We start from the raw sequence: 15,981 nt of genomic DNA, 5'->3' as shown, positions 1-15,981 counted from the left end.
CATGATCTGGGCACCTTACCCACAGATACCTAGACCCTAGAGAAGTATACTGGCACCATAGGTGAAGTGTTGAGAGCCTTGGGTCTCTGAGCAGTAGCAACACATCATACCTACCTTATGCACCTTCTACACCTAGGACGTTCTACCTCTTTGCACTATATTTGATGATTCTTTAGGATGATGCACTTGCACCAACATGCCCCAGGTCGGCCTTAGCACTCTCTGAGAGATGGAAGTTGATCCAAAGCCCAAATGAGGATGGTCTCACCTTCAGAGACTTGGGAGGGCTAGTAACACCTAGAAAACCCTCAAATATTGGAGCAGAGATGGACATTTTGAGCAATGGGAGACCCAGGAGACCACCTTTGGTCAAACTGGATTTTGGGGTCCACAAAGAGATATTGACAGAGATTTGAGGGCCAACCCTCATATCATGATTTTTAGAGGCTTCTACACCACTCATCGCACCCTGGAGTCTCAAAGCATCCCACATGGAGCTTATTTGATGGATGATGTCGACATAATAAGGCTTCACGGCTCACAAATGTGGGCAATTCTTTGATTTTATGTCTAAGCCAGTGGGTTGGCTTGTAACACAATGCATTATTATGATTTTACTTGTCTTTCTAGGGGATTTTAGGTTAATTAGGAAATATTCCTCCTCATCAATAGAGGAGAGGACTATTACATTTTTCATCATCATCACTTGTGAACTCAACCTCTCTTCTTGAGAATTTCGGCCTCCTTTCCTATTTGAGAGATGTGATCTATGGAGCAAACCTTGTCTTGGAGATATTGTCCTGTCTTTGGAGAAGTTACCTTGGATTAATGATTGACTTGTACATATATATTATCTTGTAAGTGCCTTTATTTGCCAAAAAAATTATTTTATGTCTATTGTATGGAATAAATTAGTGACCTAGGTTAAATATTGTGCCCTAATTTTGTTGAATATCAATCTTACTGAAGGTAGGTCATTTTATTGCATGCATTACTCATTGTATGATATATGAATGGCAATCCCCTTGGTGATCTTACATTAGCTCTCCCAAGTGATTTTCAATCCCTCCCAAACGTAATAGTTAGGGTTTTGATATTAGGGCATCAAAATATCCTTACTCCTTTGCGAGTTTTAGCCAAACTAAAGAACCCATAGACTCCAACAACCCTAAGACTAGGCACTAACCATCCTTTGTCAGTGATCAAGTCAAACTTTATCCATAAATTTTACTCTTTCTCTCTCTTTACCTAATTCGGTCCTCTTAAGGCCAACCAGCCACCTAGGGCCTAGTGCAAATTAGCTAGGAAGGGAAATTTTGGCTTTTGGAAACTCTAAATATCAAGGGTGTGTGAAAATTTCTAACACGAAATTCTACTGCAGTAACTAATTTATTTCTCCTACTTATTTCCCACAATAAGTTATTTACAAAACCCTTCAGTAAACATTAAAATAAATTCTACTGCAGTTATCACATAATTACATAGAGAAAATAACAATGATATACAAGCACAAGAATCAATCACATCAACACAGTTGTTTTTGGACAATTGTCCCCGGAAAAACCCAATTCGGGAAAACCAGTGCAGCATATAGAGGGTTTGTATTATTAAGCAGATTTTTTAATACAACTAGGGTGCCAAATCTGGATCACCCAATAGAGAATAAACCCGGCAGAAGTACCTCTATCCAAAGACAGACGAATAAACTCCACAAGTGACTGCGTTGTTCCTAGTGCTGGGCAGCGATGGCTGCTCCAAGCTCTGCACTGGAATTGCGTCACCTCCTCTAGGAGCTGCGTCACTGCGACACTGCGTCAAAGCTCTCCCTCTGCATCACTGCGTCAGAGCTCTCCCTCTTCCTTCACCCTGCAACTCTCCCTCTGAAATCAAACTCCTTCTCCTTGAGAATCGATTTCCCTCGGGTTACTGAATATTTGCCCAATGTATCTCCAAATGACTCTTAAGTCTTCTCTTATACTTTTCCTATTGATGAATCAACGGCCGAGATTAAGTCTCTAATCAACGACTAAGATTAAAACAAACTTGATCCTCATCTCTTAGAAGCTTCTCACCCATATCTTTATTAATACCCATTAATATTTTTATTTTCCTAAGTTTAGACTTAGGAACACATTAAAAATATTAATTATTTTAATAACTCCTCATCCGGGTGGAATTTCTCCAAACGATTTCTACGTCTTGGAGATCTCATGAGTTCTAGTCCCTCCACAAAATTTCAGAGCTAGAGCACATCCGATGTGAAAATTCTATCACTACAACAACTAATTTATTTTACCTACTTATTTGCCGATAAGTTATTTACCAAAACCCTTCAGTAAATATTAAAATAAATTATGCTGCAGATATCACGTCATAATACAGAAACAAACACATGCACAAGAATCAACACATCAACACAGATATTTTGGACAAATGTCCCCGAAAAAACCCAATGCGGGAAAACCGGTGCAGCAGAGGAGGATTTTATTATTCAGCAATTCTTCAGTACACTGGGTGCCAAACTAACTTACCTAACAAAGAACAAATTCTCCAGCACTTCTCCCGGTCTCAACGTCAGGCTTACTGGACCCTACGCAGCTCCCAGAGCTACTGCGTCAGCTCCTGCCTCTCTGTGTCACCCACGCAGGCCTTCTAGTGACTGCGCAGTCTGTTGTCTCTGTGTCTGCCTCTCCAACCTCTACACTAATCTTCTAGTGTTGTTCCCAACTCTCTGTTCCATACCCGTTGCCTCCTGCTGCTCTTCAAACCACTAGTTCGAATTTCTCAGCTAACCTCGCTCCAGAAATCGAACTGACTGGTTTCCCTCAGTGTGTTCTCCAACTGACCCTCAAGCCTCTTCTTATACTTTTCCTGTTGGTCCTTCAATAGCCGAGAGTAAATCTCTAATCAACGGCTAAGATTACATTTGGCTTGATCCATGACTTTTGGAACCTTCTAACCCAGTTTTATATCAATACCCATTAACTCCATTAAAAATATTAATTATTTTAATATCTCCCAAACCGGGTACAATCTGTCCAAACCATTTCTGGGTCTTGGAGATCTCATGTGCTTTAGCCTCTCCACCAACTTTCATGGCTAGAGCACATCCGATGCTACCCCAAATCAACACTCCCTCTTAGCGAGGACTATGCTCTCGTAATACTCCATTCTGAGCATCACTCTGACTATACGGCACTGGTACTTGTGCTAATGCTAGGCCTCCCTGCCCAACATCCTCTGCACTGCTGCATCCTGTACTGCTGCCCATGGCTCTGCATCTGCCACTGCTGCATCCGTATGGCAGCTCCCTCTGCATCAGTGTTGTTGCTGGTCCTTTCTCCCAACGTTGCATCTGCACTACAACTCCATTTGCATCCGTGCTATTGTTGGTCCTTTTTCCCAACACTGTATCTGCACTGCGATCTCTTCTCGCCATGTTGCATTGTGCTACTGTTGACTGCTACTGCACTGCAACATCACCCCCATTTCTGCTACTAAAATGGATTCTTTATCATCCCCATATTTTCCCTGAAATAATCAAACTTTGTTCTTCCAAGGGCCTTGGTGAGGATGTCTGCCACCTATTCTCTTGTAGGAGTGTAGCTCAACTGTACAACTCCTCGTTGGACATGGTCTCTGACAAAGTCACACCGAATATCAATATACTTTGACCGATCGTGAAACACTGGATTCTCAGAGAACTTGATGCAACTCTGATTATCACACATGATCCTGGTCGCCTCCATCTTTCTTCTGAATAGGTTCACAAGCAGTTTTTTAAGCCATATGGCCTCACATGAAGTTGTGCTCGCAGCCATATATTCAGCCTCAGCTAAGCTCAGAGCAACGGATTTTTGTTTCCTACTGCACCGGGAGGTCATTCCTGATCCAATGTTGAAACAGTACCCAAAGATACTTTTCCGATCCACTGAACTTCAAGCCCAATCTGCATCAGTAAATCCACTCAATCTGATATCCTTACTCCTGGTGTACAAGAGTCCATAGTCGACTGTTCCCTATAAATACCAGAGAACATGTTTGGCTTTGCCCAGTGCGCCCTCTTCGACTCCACCATGAACAGACTGAGGGTATTGACAATGTAACAAATGTCTGGCCTGGTATTGACCAGATACATCAGGGACCCTATGAGCCACCTGTATAAGGTGGGATCAACATCCTTGTCTTCTGATACATCAATCTTCTTCTAATTGGTGATCATTGGAGTAGCCATGGGTCTACAGTCCTCCATCCTGAATCTCTTCAGGATTTCTGTAACATATCTCCCTTGCCCAAGGAAGATCTCCCCCTTTTCCTGCCAAACTCCCAACCCCAGGAAATAATGCATTCGTCCCAAATCCTTCATGTCGAATTCCATGGCTAGATTCTTCTTGCAATCCCCGATGAGCCTAGATGATCCTGTCAGGAAAAGATCATCCACATATAATACTAAGATTAGAGGTTCATTCTCTACAACCAGATAGTAGAGATTTGGATCTGTGTCACTCTTGACAAATCCCATCTTCTGCAAGTAGCCATCGATTCGACCATACCATGCTCTAGGTGTCTGTTTAAGCCCATACAAGGCTTTCTTCAATCTGCATACATGAGACTTCTTCTTATCTGCATACATGAGACTTCTTCTCATGTGTCTCAAAGCCCTCTAGTTGTTCAATGTATACCTCTTCTTCTATCACCCCATTCAGAAATGCCATTTTGACATCCATCTGATGAATCTCCCACCCCATCTGTGCTGCAAGAGATATCACGGTTCTAATAGGATGTATACCTGGCTACCGAGGAGAAGGTTTCTTCGTAGTTAATTCCTTCCTTCTGAGCATACCCCTTAGCCAAAAACCTGCCTTTGTATTTCTCAACACTGTCGTCTGCAGCGTATTTAATCTTGTAGATCCATCTCGAACCTACCACTGATTTGTCTTGGGGCCTTGCCACTACCTCCCAGACAGCATTCACCATTATGGAGTTGTACTCCTCTACCATCGCATCCAGTCAAACTTGATGTTGAGCTGCCTCCTGAAAACTGGCAGGCTCCCCATCTTGAGCTACTAATGCCTGATATCTATCTGGTTGTTTTCGCTCCCTCTTATTGTTCCTTGGCGCACCGATGAAGTCCTCTACATCTCGCAGAATCTAACGAAGTTCCTTGCTCATTCTTCCTCTGCCAGTAGGTGCTTCTGTTAGCTCCTCTTCATCCTGTGATTCTCCCTGATCCAAAGAAGAATTCTTTACTTCCATTGGTTGAAGAGGTTTGACCAACGGCTCCTCTTCTGACTGCTCTTAAGAAGGCATTTCTCGAGATTTTCTGAAAGCCCTATCCTCCATAACTTCACATCTCGTCGAACTACTACCTTCCTGCTCCCTGGAAGATAGATTCTGTATGCCTTAGCGTTTTCGCTATATCCCACTAGATATCCTTTCTCTGTAGTTTGATCCAGCTTCTTCCTCTTTTCCTCAAGTATGCGGCAATATGCTAAGCTCCCAAATATCCTGAAATGACTGACTTCAGGTGTCTTCCTTGTGAAGACTTTCTCTGGAGTAATCTTGCCCAATGCTCGATGAGGAGTTCTATTCTGAACATAGACTGTTGTGTTGCATGCTTCTGCCCATAGGAATTTTGGCATATCCTAATCATACATCATGGCCCTAGCTGCTTCTACAATAGTCCTGTTCTTTCTTTCTGCTACTCCATTCTGCTCCGGATTGTAAGGAGTTGTCCACTCTCTTTTGATGCCCTCCTTAGCGCAAAAATCAGTGAAGTCCTTATCGACATACTCTCCACCATTATTTGAGCGCAAAACTTTTATTTTCTTCCCAATCAGATTCTCCACTAGAGCCTTGAACTCTTTGAATCGACAAAAAACCTCGTCCTTGGTTTTCAGAAAATAAATCCAAGTTTTCCTTGAGTGGTCATCAATGAAGGTGAGGAAGTACTAGGCACCACTAAGAGCTTTAGTAGACATAGGTCCGCAGATATCTAAGTGTATCAATCCTAGTACACTCTTAGCCATGTTTTTACTTCTAGGAAATGTTGCTTTAGCATACTTTCCCAGAGCACATCCTCTACATACATCATCTCGTTCCGTGCTAAGATCTGGAACTCCTGTTACAGTGCTTCTGAGAATTCTCAAAGCCCCATCGTGCAAATGTCCCACTCTTCAATGCCATAGTTCATTCAAGTCCTTGTCTCCATGACTTCCTATTAGTGCCATTGGTGATTCTAGTTGTAGTCTATACATCCTGTTACTTTTGATCCCGATCTGCGCTTCCTTTTTCCAGTTCGAGTGTTTGACATATACTTTCTCCTTGCTGAAGAAAACGTCACAGCATTTGCCTTGAAGTTGCGTCACGAAAAGTAAGTTCATCCCCAACCCTAGTACATGCAACACATTGGTAGCACAGAACAGCTCTCCTGTTTCTATTTGAAAAACTATGGTACCCCTCCCTACTAGAGTACACTTTGCTTTGTTCCCCATGGTGATCTGAAAGTTCATCCTCTCCTCCTGATAATCTGAGAAACATTCCCGGATTCCCGTCCTATGCCAAGAGGCTCCACTGTCTATATACCATACCTCTGATGATGTAGAGCTAGTCACACAAGCCACTTCTTCTTCCAGCCTGAAAGCCAACATAGAGAAATCGAAATTACTGTCTCTTGTGAAATTTTCTGAAAATATGTGCGAGTCTCTGACATAGATGCATTTGCATCATGGTCTCGACTCATAGTTGATTTTCCCTTCCTTTCTCTGATTACTTGCTCTAATACCATGTGAAAATTCTATCACTGCAACAACTGTCTTATTTTACCTACATATTGTCGATAAGTTATTGACCAAAACCCTTCAATAAACATTAAAATAAATTACGCTGCAAATATCGCCTCATAATACAGAGACAAACACATGCACAAGAATCAACACATCAACACAGATATTTTGGACAAATGTCCCCGGAAAAACCCAATGCAGGAAAACCGGTGCAACAGAGGAGGATTTTATTATTCAGCAATTCTTCAGTACAACTGGGTGCCAAACTGACTTACCCAACAGAGAACAAATTCTCTAGCACTTCTCCCAGTCTCAGCGTTAGGCTTACTGGCCCCTACGCAGCTCCCAAAGCCACTGCATCAGCACCTGCCTCTCTACATCAGCACTGAACCTCTGCGTCACCCACGCAGGCCTTCCAGTGAGTACGCAATCTGCTGCCTCTATGTCTGCCTGAGAGGCTCTACGTTTGCCTCTCCAACCTCTACGTTGATCTTCTGGTGTTGTTCCCGACTCTCTGTTCCGCGCCCACTACGTCCTGCTGCTCTTCAGACCACTAGTTCGAATTTCTTAGCTAACCCTGCTCTAGAAATCAAACTGACTGGTCTCCCTCAGTGTGTTCTCCAACTGACCCTTAAGCCTCTTCTTATACTTTTCATGTTGGTCCTTCAACAGCTGAGATTAAATCTCTAATCAATGGCTAAGATTAGATTTGGCTTGATCCATGACTTTTGGAACCTTCTAACCCAGTTTTATATTAATACCCATTAATATTTTATTTTTCCTAAGTTTAGACTCCATTAAAAATATTAGTTATTTTAGTATCTCCCAAACCGGGTACAATCTATCCAAACCATTTCTAGGTCTTGGAGATCTCATGTGCTTTAGCCTCTCCACCAATTTTCATGGCTAGAGCACATCCGATGCTACCCCAACTCAACATCTGATGCTACCCAAAATCAACATTTTGTCTTAGAGAGGAATGTGCTCTAGCAATACTTCCCAATAAAAGCATCACACTGATCCACGACATCGATCCTCTACGTTGTTGATGCTCGGCCAACTGCCCCTCACCCATTGCGCTGCTGCAACCTGTACTATTGCCCATGACACTGCAACTGTCACTGTTACATCTGTACTGCAGCTCCCTCTGAATATGCTGCTCATTGCACTGCCACTGCTAACTGTTGCACTGCAACTCCTTATACTATCTGCTTTTGCTACTAAAACGGATTATTCACCATCCCCATCTTCTCCCTGAAGTAAACAAACTTTGCTCTTCCAAAAGCATTGGTGAGAATCTCTGCCACCTATTCTCCTATTGGGGTGTATCTCAACTGTACTGCCCCTCGTTGGACACAGTGTCTGATAAAGTGACACCTGATATCAATGTGCTTCGACCAATCATGAAAGACTGGATTCTCATAGAGCTTGATGCAACTCTGATTATCACACAACATATTGGTCGCCTCCATCTTTCTCCTGACCAGATTCACAAGCAATTTCCTAAGCCATATGGCTTCACACAAAGTTGTGCTAGCTACCATATATTCAACTTCAACTGAGCTCAGAGCCACGGATTTATGTTTCCTACTACACCAGGAGGTCATTCATGATCCAATGTTGAAACAATACCCAGTGGTACTTTTCCGATCTACTGAACTTCCAACGCAATATGCATCAGTGAACCGATTCAACCTGATGTCATTGCCTTGGGTGTACATTAGTCCATGCTCGATTGTTCCTCGTATATATCTGAGAACATGCTTGGTTGTTGCCCAGTGCACCCTCTTTGGTTCCACCATGATCTGACTGAGGGTGTTGACAGCGTAACAAATGTCCAGCCTGGTATTGACCAGATACATCAGGGACCCTATGAGCTGCCTGTACAAGGTGGGATCAACTTCTTTATCTTCGGATGCATCAATATTCTTCCAGTTGGTGATCATTGGAGTAGCCATAGGTCTATAGTCCTGCATTCTGAACCTTTTCAAAATCTTTGTAGCGTATCTCCCTTGCCCAAGGAAAACTTCACCCTTCTACTGCCAAACTTCCAACCCCAGGAAATAATGCATCTGTCCCAAATCCTTCATGTCGAATTCTGTGGCTAAGTTCTCCTTGCAATCTTGGATGAGCCTGTCAGAAAGAGATCATCCACATATAAAACCAGGATTAGAGACTCATTCTCTACAACCAGATAGTAGAGGTTAGGATCTACGTCACTCTTGATGAATCCCATCTTCTGCAAGTAGCCATCAATTTGACCGTACCATGCTCTAGGTGCCTGTTTAAGCCCATACAGAGCTTTCTTCAACCTGCATACATGAGATTTCTTCTCATGTGTCTCAAAACCCTTTGGTTGTTCAATGTATACTTCTTTTATTACCACATTCAAGAATGCCACCTTGACATCCATCTGGTGAACCTCCCACCCCATCTGTGCTCCAAGGGATATCACGGATCTAATAAAAGTATACCTGGCTACTGGGGCGAAGGTTTCTATGTATTCTATCCCTTCCTTCTGAGCAAGCTCCTTAGCCACAAACCTGGCTTTGTATTTTTCCACACTGCCATCTGTAGTGTATTTGAATTTGTAGAGCCATCTCGACCCTACAATTGACTTATCCTAAGGCCTAGGTACCACTTTCCAGACATCATTGACCATTATGGAACTGTATTCCTCCACCATAGCATCTACCCATACTTGATGTTGATCGGCCTCTTGAAAACTGGAGGGTTCTCCAATCTAAGCCACCAAGGCTTAGTATCTATCTGGCTGTCTATGATCCCTTTTCTCGTTCCCGGGCACCCCGACGAAATCCTCTGCATCTCGTAGTATCTGTTGAAGTTCCCGGCTCATTCTACCACTGGTAGTGGGTATATCTATCTGCTCCTCTTCCTAAGGCTCCACCTCTGGAGTTTTGCCTTTAGGAGAAATACTAGTGCTAGTTTCTGTTGGTCGAAGAGGCTGGACCAACAAATCATCCTTTGACTGCTCTCTGGAAGGCATTTCTCTGGATTTCAAGAAAGCTCTGTCCTCCATGAACTTTACATCTCGTCGAATTACGATCTTCCTATTCCCCGGAAGATAGACTCTATATGCCTTAGCATTCTCTCTATATCCCACAAGATATCCTTTCTCCGCAATCTGATCTAATTTCTTCCTCTTTTCTTTGGGTACATGGCAGTATGCCAAACTCCTAAATATCCTGAAATGACTTACCTCAGGCTTCTTACCAGTGAAGACACTCTCCGGAGTAATCTTACCTAATGCCCTATGAGGAGTCTTGTTCTGGACATACACTGTCGTGTTGCATGCTTCTGCCCATAGAAACTTGGGCATATCCTGATCATACAACATCGCCCTCGCTGCTTCAACAATAGTCCAGTTCTTCCTTTCTGCTACTCCATTCTACTCCGGATTATAGGGGGTTGTCCACTCCCCTCTGATGCCCTCCCTTGCGCAAAAATCAGTGAAGTCCTTGTCGATGTATTTTCCACCATTGTCTAAGCGCAATATCTTTATCTTCTTTCCTATCAGATTCTCAACTAGAGCCTTAAACTCTTTGAATCGACCGAAAACATCATCCTTGGTTTTTAGAAAGTAGATCCAAGTCTTTCTGGAATGGTCATCAATGAAGGTGACGAGGTATTCGACACAACTAAGAGTTTTTGTGGACATGGATCCGCAGATATCTGAGTGTATCAATCCCAGAACACTCTTAGCCCTATTGTTGCTTCTAAAAAATGCTTCCTTGGCGTACTTGCCTAGTGCGCATCCTCTGCATACATCATCTCGTTTGGTACTTAATTCTGGAACTCCTGATACTGTTCTCCCGAGAATTCTTAGAGCCCCATGGTGTAAGTGTCCCATCCTCCTGTGCCATAGTTCATTCAAATCTTTTTCCCCATTGTTGCCTATCAGTGCCATTGGAGATTATAACTGTAATCTATACAGCCTGTTACTTCTGACTCCAATCTGGGCCTTCTTTTTCCAACTCAGGTGTTTGACATATACTTTCTCTTTAATGAAGAAAACGTCATAGCCCTTGTTTTGAAGCTGAGATACAGAGAGTAAGTTCATCCCCAATCCTGGCACATGTAGCACATTGGTTGCTCAAAGTCGATCCCCTGCTTTTATTTGAAAGACTACAGTACCTCTTCCTACGAGGGTACATTTTGACTTATTTCCCATGGTGATCTGGAAGTTCATCCTTTCTTCCTGATAATTTGAAAAACATTCTCGTATTCCTGTCATATGCCAAGAAGCTCCACTATCTATATACCAAACCTCAGAGGAGGCAGAACTTGCTAGGCACGCGACTTCTTCTACCAGTCTGGAAGCTAAAATAGAATAATCATGATCCATATCCTTCGTGCTCTCTTCTTTCTCTGGAGATCTGCGTGAGTCCCTCTGAGTTGATGCCACAGCATCAAGCTCCTGAATCATAGTAGATTCTTCAATCATGTTGCCTGATCTCTACTCTGATACCATGTGAAAATTTCTAACACGAAATTCTACTGCAGTAACTGATTTATTTCTCCTACTTATTTCCCACAATAAGTTATTCACGACACTCTTCAGTAAACATTAAAATAAATTCTACAGCAATTATCACATAATTACATAGAGAAAATAGCAGTGATATACAAGCACAAGAATCAATCACATCAACATAGTTGTTTTTGAACAATTGTCCCTGGAAAAACCCAATTCGGGAAAATCGATGCAGCATATAGAGGGTTTGTATTATTAAGAAGATTTATTAATACAACTAGGGTGCCAAATCCAGATCACCCAATAGAGAATAAACCCGGCAAAAGTACCTCTCTCCAGAGACAGATGAACAAACCCCACAGGTGACTGCGTTGTTCCTGGTGCTAGGCAATGATGGCTACTCCAAGCTCTGCACTGGAATTGCGTCACCTCCTCTAGGAGTTGCGTCACTGCTACACTGCGTCAGAGCTCTCCCTCTACGTCACTGCGTCAGAGCTCTCCCTCTTCCTTCACCCTACAACTCTCCCTCTGAAATCGAACTCCTCCTTGAGAATCGATTTCCCTCAGGTTACTGAATATTTGCCCAGTGTATCTCCAAATGACTCTCAAGTCTTTTCTTATACTTTTCCTATTGATGAATCAACGGCCGAGATTAAGTCTCTAATCAACGGCTAAGATTAAAACAAACTTGATCCTCGTCTCTTAGAAGCTTCTCACCCATATCTTTATTAATACCCATTATTTTCCTAAGTTTAGACTTAGGAACACATTAAAAATATTAATTATTTTAATAACTCCTCATCCGGGTGGAATTTCTCCAAACAATTTTTGGGTCTTGGAGATCTCATGAGTTCTAGTCCCTCCACAAAATTTTAGAACTAGAGCACATCTAATGCTACCCAAAATCAACAGGGTGGAGTGGTTGCCTCAAAATCATTCCCCTTTGGTAAGCATTCATTCCGATTTTGTCCATAATTTCGCTTGCCTAGTTGTTTGCCCTAAGTCAAAACCCTAGTTTGGATTTAGCTTCAACTTGGGGGCTTCTTGATGGTTTCATGTGCCATATCCTTGCTGAATACATTGTTGGAAACCCTTTATCTACACCTTGACCTTTGGCCATCCGAAATCTCAACCTATTAATCAAGCCCTAGGTCTTGTGGTTCACAAATTTGACATCTCTAAGGAGAGTGAATTGTCTTCATTCATTGATTGGAGCCTTGTACTTAAGTTGCATCTTTCCATTAGAAGCCTCTTGGTCATCTTATACCTTTATACCTAGAATATCCCTTATAGGTGACCTTATACAGAGACTCCTCCCATTGATGACAATCCATAAAGAGCAAGGGGGTTTTGGTTGTGGTGACAGTGGGCCATCACCCCATTGTTGTCACTTAGTCTAGTGATAACCTTGTAGGGTACCCCTCTCCAAGGTCTGCTAGATTTTGCGGCAACAAGAGTTTCCGAGGTAAATGTGTCCTACTATTTATGTGTTTGGTTTCATTGTTGTTTTTACTTCTGCTGTGCATGTCCAAAAATCCAGTGTGTTTAGTGTATAAAAAACAGACCTGAATTTTATTTCCTGTTTTGAGCATATTTTATTGGGCACTGAATCTGAATCTAGGTGCAAAAGAAACTAACGCCCCCCACCTTCTCATCCCCGAGAAGGAGATTAAAGAATCAATCAAAGGTAACATTTATTGACGGTTCATTCAAATCACTTGAGTTTCCCCCACACAAAATCTAAGTCCTGAGCTAGCCTATTTGGACCACAAACTTGACATTACAACACATATTGGGCACAACTAATATTTAAGTCTCAGACTAAGATGCTTATCAATATTTCAGAATTTAAGAGCATAGGATGCTGATTTCAGCTCATTTGTGTTAATATTTAATTTCATTTTAACGTAATAAAGAAATATTTTGAGTTTTCCATGAATACTGGATCCGTACATAAATCTTGCATGTGAGAATGTTTTGCTAAATATGAAATAACATCTAACGAAAAAATTTGTTTTTGACACAATTCCAATCGACTATGGTATGTAGGCAGCAACAAGCAAGATTCAAATGAAATGGATGATTTGGTCAATTTCTTGGTTATAGAATGCTTAGAAGGTGGCCCATCTCCCCAGCTTCTATTAGTATGTATAGATTTCAAGTCGTACAGCTCATAGCAAGATAGAGTTCAGGAATTGATACAAGTAGAACAACTTCAGCTATGTTGAACACAATCATTTTTCAAAACGGGAATCCTTGGAATAATTTTAATACTTGCAGAAAACAAGCATATGAATTTTTGTCTTGACAAAAAGGAACCTAGAAAACCCCAGCTATGAACATTTTCTAATTGGATAGATCAGAAAACTGAAACTCTGGAAGAAAATTTATAAGTCATAAAACTTAACCACCTAAAAGTGTTGTGAGTGAAAAACACCAGTGGCTAAAATACTGAGCATACAAGAGGAAAGTGAATGTAAACCTGTTGTACAAATTCATTCGCAGAGCACAAGATATATGTGCCATGGCTTTTGCCCATGCAATACATAACAGAGATAATATCTTGCTCATCCTGCAGTCAAGAAAGATCAACCATCAAAGACCAGTCACACTTCAACACAAAGCAAGGTCTTATTCACCAACTAAATATTCCCAGCTGAATTACTTGGTATATGCTGCCTATGCAGGAACAATTCTAGATATTCTTCAATCATCTACTATGTCTTGGTTGAGCTACAAAAGTCAACAAATTATACAATACACTTTCAGTTTAATATTTTTAGGTTATAAGCATATGACAAGAATCAGCTACCACAGTTAACCATCAGGTAAATAGATGGTCAATGATTTAGTGAGAATGTGAGAGAATCTATCTCATTCACAAGTGACAAATATAAGAAACAAGTTGCATTATAAACTCAAATGTACAGCCTGCTCGAGGAATAAGGAAATATTAACTTCTCAGCATATATTCTCCATTTGCTAAGTGCCTACAAGTTTATGGTCAATGACAGTGAGAATGAGAAATTGACAGAGAATCTATCTCATTCACAAGTGACATACATAAGAAATAAGGTGCATTAAAATCTTGAATGTAAAGTTCAACCTGCTAGAAGAATAATTCAGTATCAACTTTTGAGCGTATATTCTCCTTGTGTCTACAAGTTTAATTAATCACAGTGAAATAGTATGTGTGTGCACTTTTGTTGCAAAAAATATCGATTTATCAGTGATTTTCAGTTTTTCCCCAAGTTCATCCCCAAACTAGAAATTGGAAAAGAAAAAGAAAAATACATGATTTAATAAAAATTTGAAAAAATCATGCTGCAAAATTTCTCTTATAAAAGACATACTAATTGCAGTAAGTTCATATATTAAACTAATTGGATAAAAAGATTATTTTGCATTTTTAATGCTTGCCAATTTTTGTTGAATCATCCCAACTTTTTCCCAAGTATTTCCCCAAGATACATTTTTAACCACCTTTGACAAAGTAGCAGAATCAGATCTTTCAGTACAGAAATTTGACCAGGATCATGATTCAGCTGAATCTCTGCTGATTTCTAACTGGTTTAGCATGCCAAAAAAATGACAGGATGCTTTTGAGAGTTCATTATGTTAGGCCATAATACTTTTTTATTGCAAACTACATCATATATTTACAAAAAGGCATATACAAATATCAAAACAAACATGGAAGGATATATACAATGGAATTTATATCCTCTTCTAAAGATGTAATCTAATCTTAGCCATTGATTAGAGATGTAATCTCAGTCGTTGAAGACTCAACAGAAAAAATATAAGAGGAGGCTTGAGGTTCAGTTGGAGATACACCAGAGTGATCAATCAATTCGATTTTCTAGAGCAGGGTTTGCTAAGAAAAATCGAACCAGTGATCAGTGTTGCAGCGAGGGGCAATGAGTACGAGGCAGAGAGGTAGAGATAGTGCCGGAAGACCAGTGCAGAGGCAGAGAGGCAGACGCAGAGCTAGAGGGAGCCACGCAGAGGCCAGCAGTGACTGCGCAAAGGCTAGAAGGGCCTGCGTCATCCATGCAAAGGCTGCAGGAGTGACGCGGAGGGCTAGAGAGGTTGTGCAGAGCCTCAGAGGGCTGACGCAGAGGGTTTCAAGCTGACGCAGAGGCCACGAGGGCTGACGCAGTGCTTTAGATTGTGTTGGAGAGGGTTTCGTGGGGCAAACTTTCTGAATATCTGCTTCCGAAGAGAGGTATTACTACCAGATTTTTTATCACTTTCGGGTGAGCCAGCTTGACACCATGTGTACTCAAGAAAAGTTTCTTAATAATAAAACCCTCAGGACTGTTGCACTGGTTTTCCCAAGTTGGGTTTTTGCCGGGGACGATTGTCCAAAAATAACGGTGTCCCTTGTGTGTTTGTCTATGCCTTTCAATGGTTGATCTATAGATGGTTGGGACTATATTGTGTTTATTTCAATGTTTATATGGTTAAATAACTTGTTAAGTAATTAAACAAGTAGGCGAAATAAACCAGAGAATACAGATAAAATTTCTAACAGGTAATACTTAGAAATTTCAACAGTGAACACTCATCCTGATATTTGCTATGGTGTAAACACCTTCAGTCAATTCATGACCAAGCCTTTACATAATCACCGGGTTGCTGCTAAGCATGTGCTTAGATATTTGCATGGGACAATTAATTTCGATCTTCGATATACTG

The 15,981-nt window shown here is 41.3% G+C and overlaps 1 protein-coding gene across 3 annotated transcripts in view; it reads right to left on the bottom strand.

The window, feature by feature from the left end:
* LOC149156822 (protein SIEL-like) overlaps nt 1-15,981 on the bottom strand; it is a 281,782-nt gene that overhangs the window by 72,140 nt on the left and 193,661 nt on the right. For all 3 annotated transcript variants that reach the window (XM_089438630.1, XM_089438631.1, XM_089438632.1), the window contains one exon: nt 13,763-13,852. In XM_089438630.1, coding sequence (XP_089294756.1) covers nt 13,763-13,852 — 90 coding nt within the window. The remainder of the gene's footprint in view (nt 1-13,762; nt 13,853-15,981) is intronic.

This window comes from Pinus tabuliformis, chromosome 9, assembly GCF_031772625.1.
Source record: "Pinus tabuliformis cultivar Carrire ecotype Pingquan chromosome 9, CPIR1, whole genome shotgun sequence".
Classification (NCBI taxonomy): Eukaryota; Viridiplantae; Streptophyta; class Pinopsida; order Pinales; family Pinaceae; genus Pinus; species Pinus tabuliformis.
The sequence above is the reverse complement of the archived record's forward strand: the minus strand, read 5'-3'. Positions and strand labels throughout refer to the sequence as shown.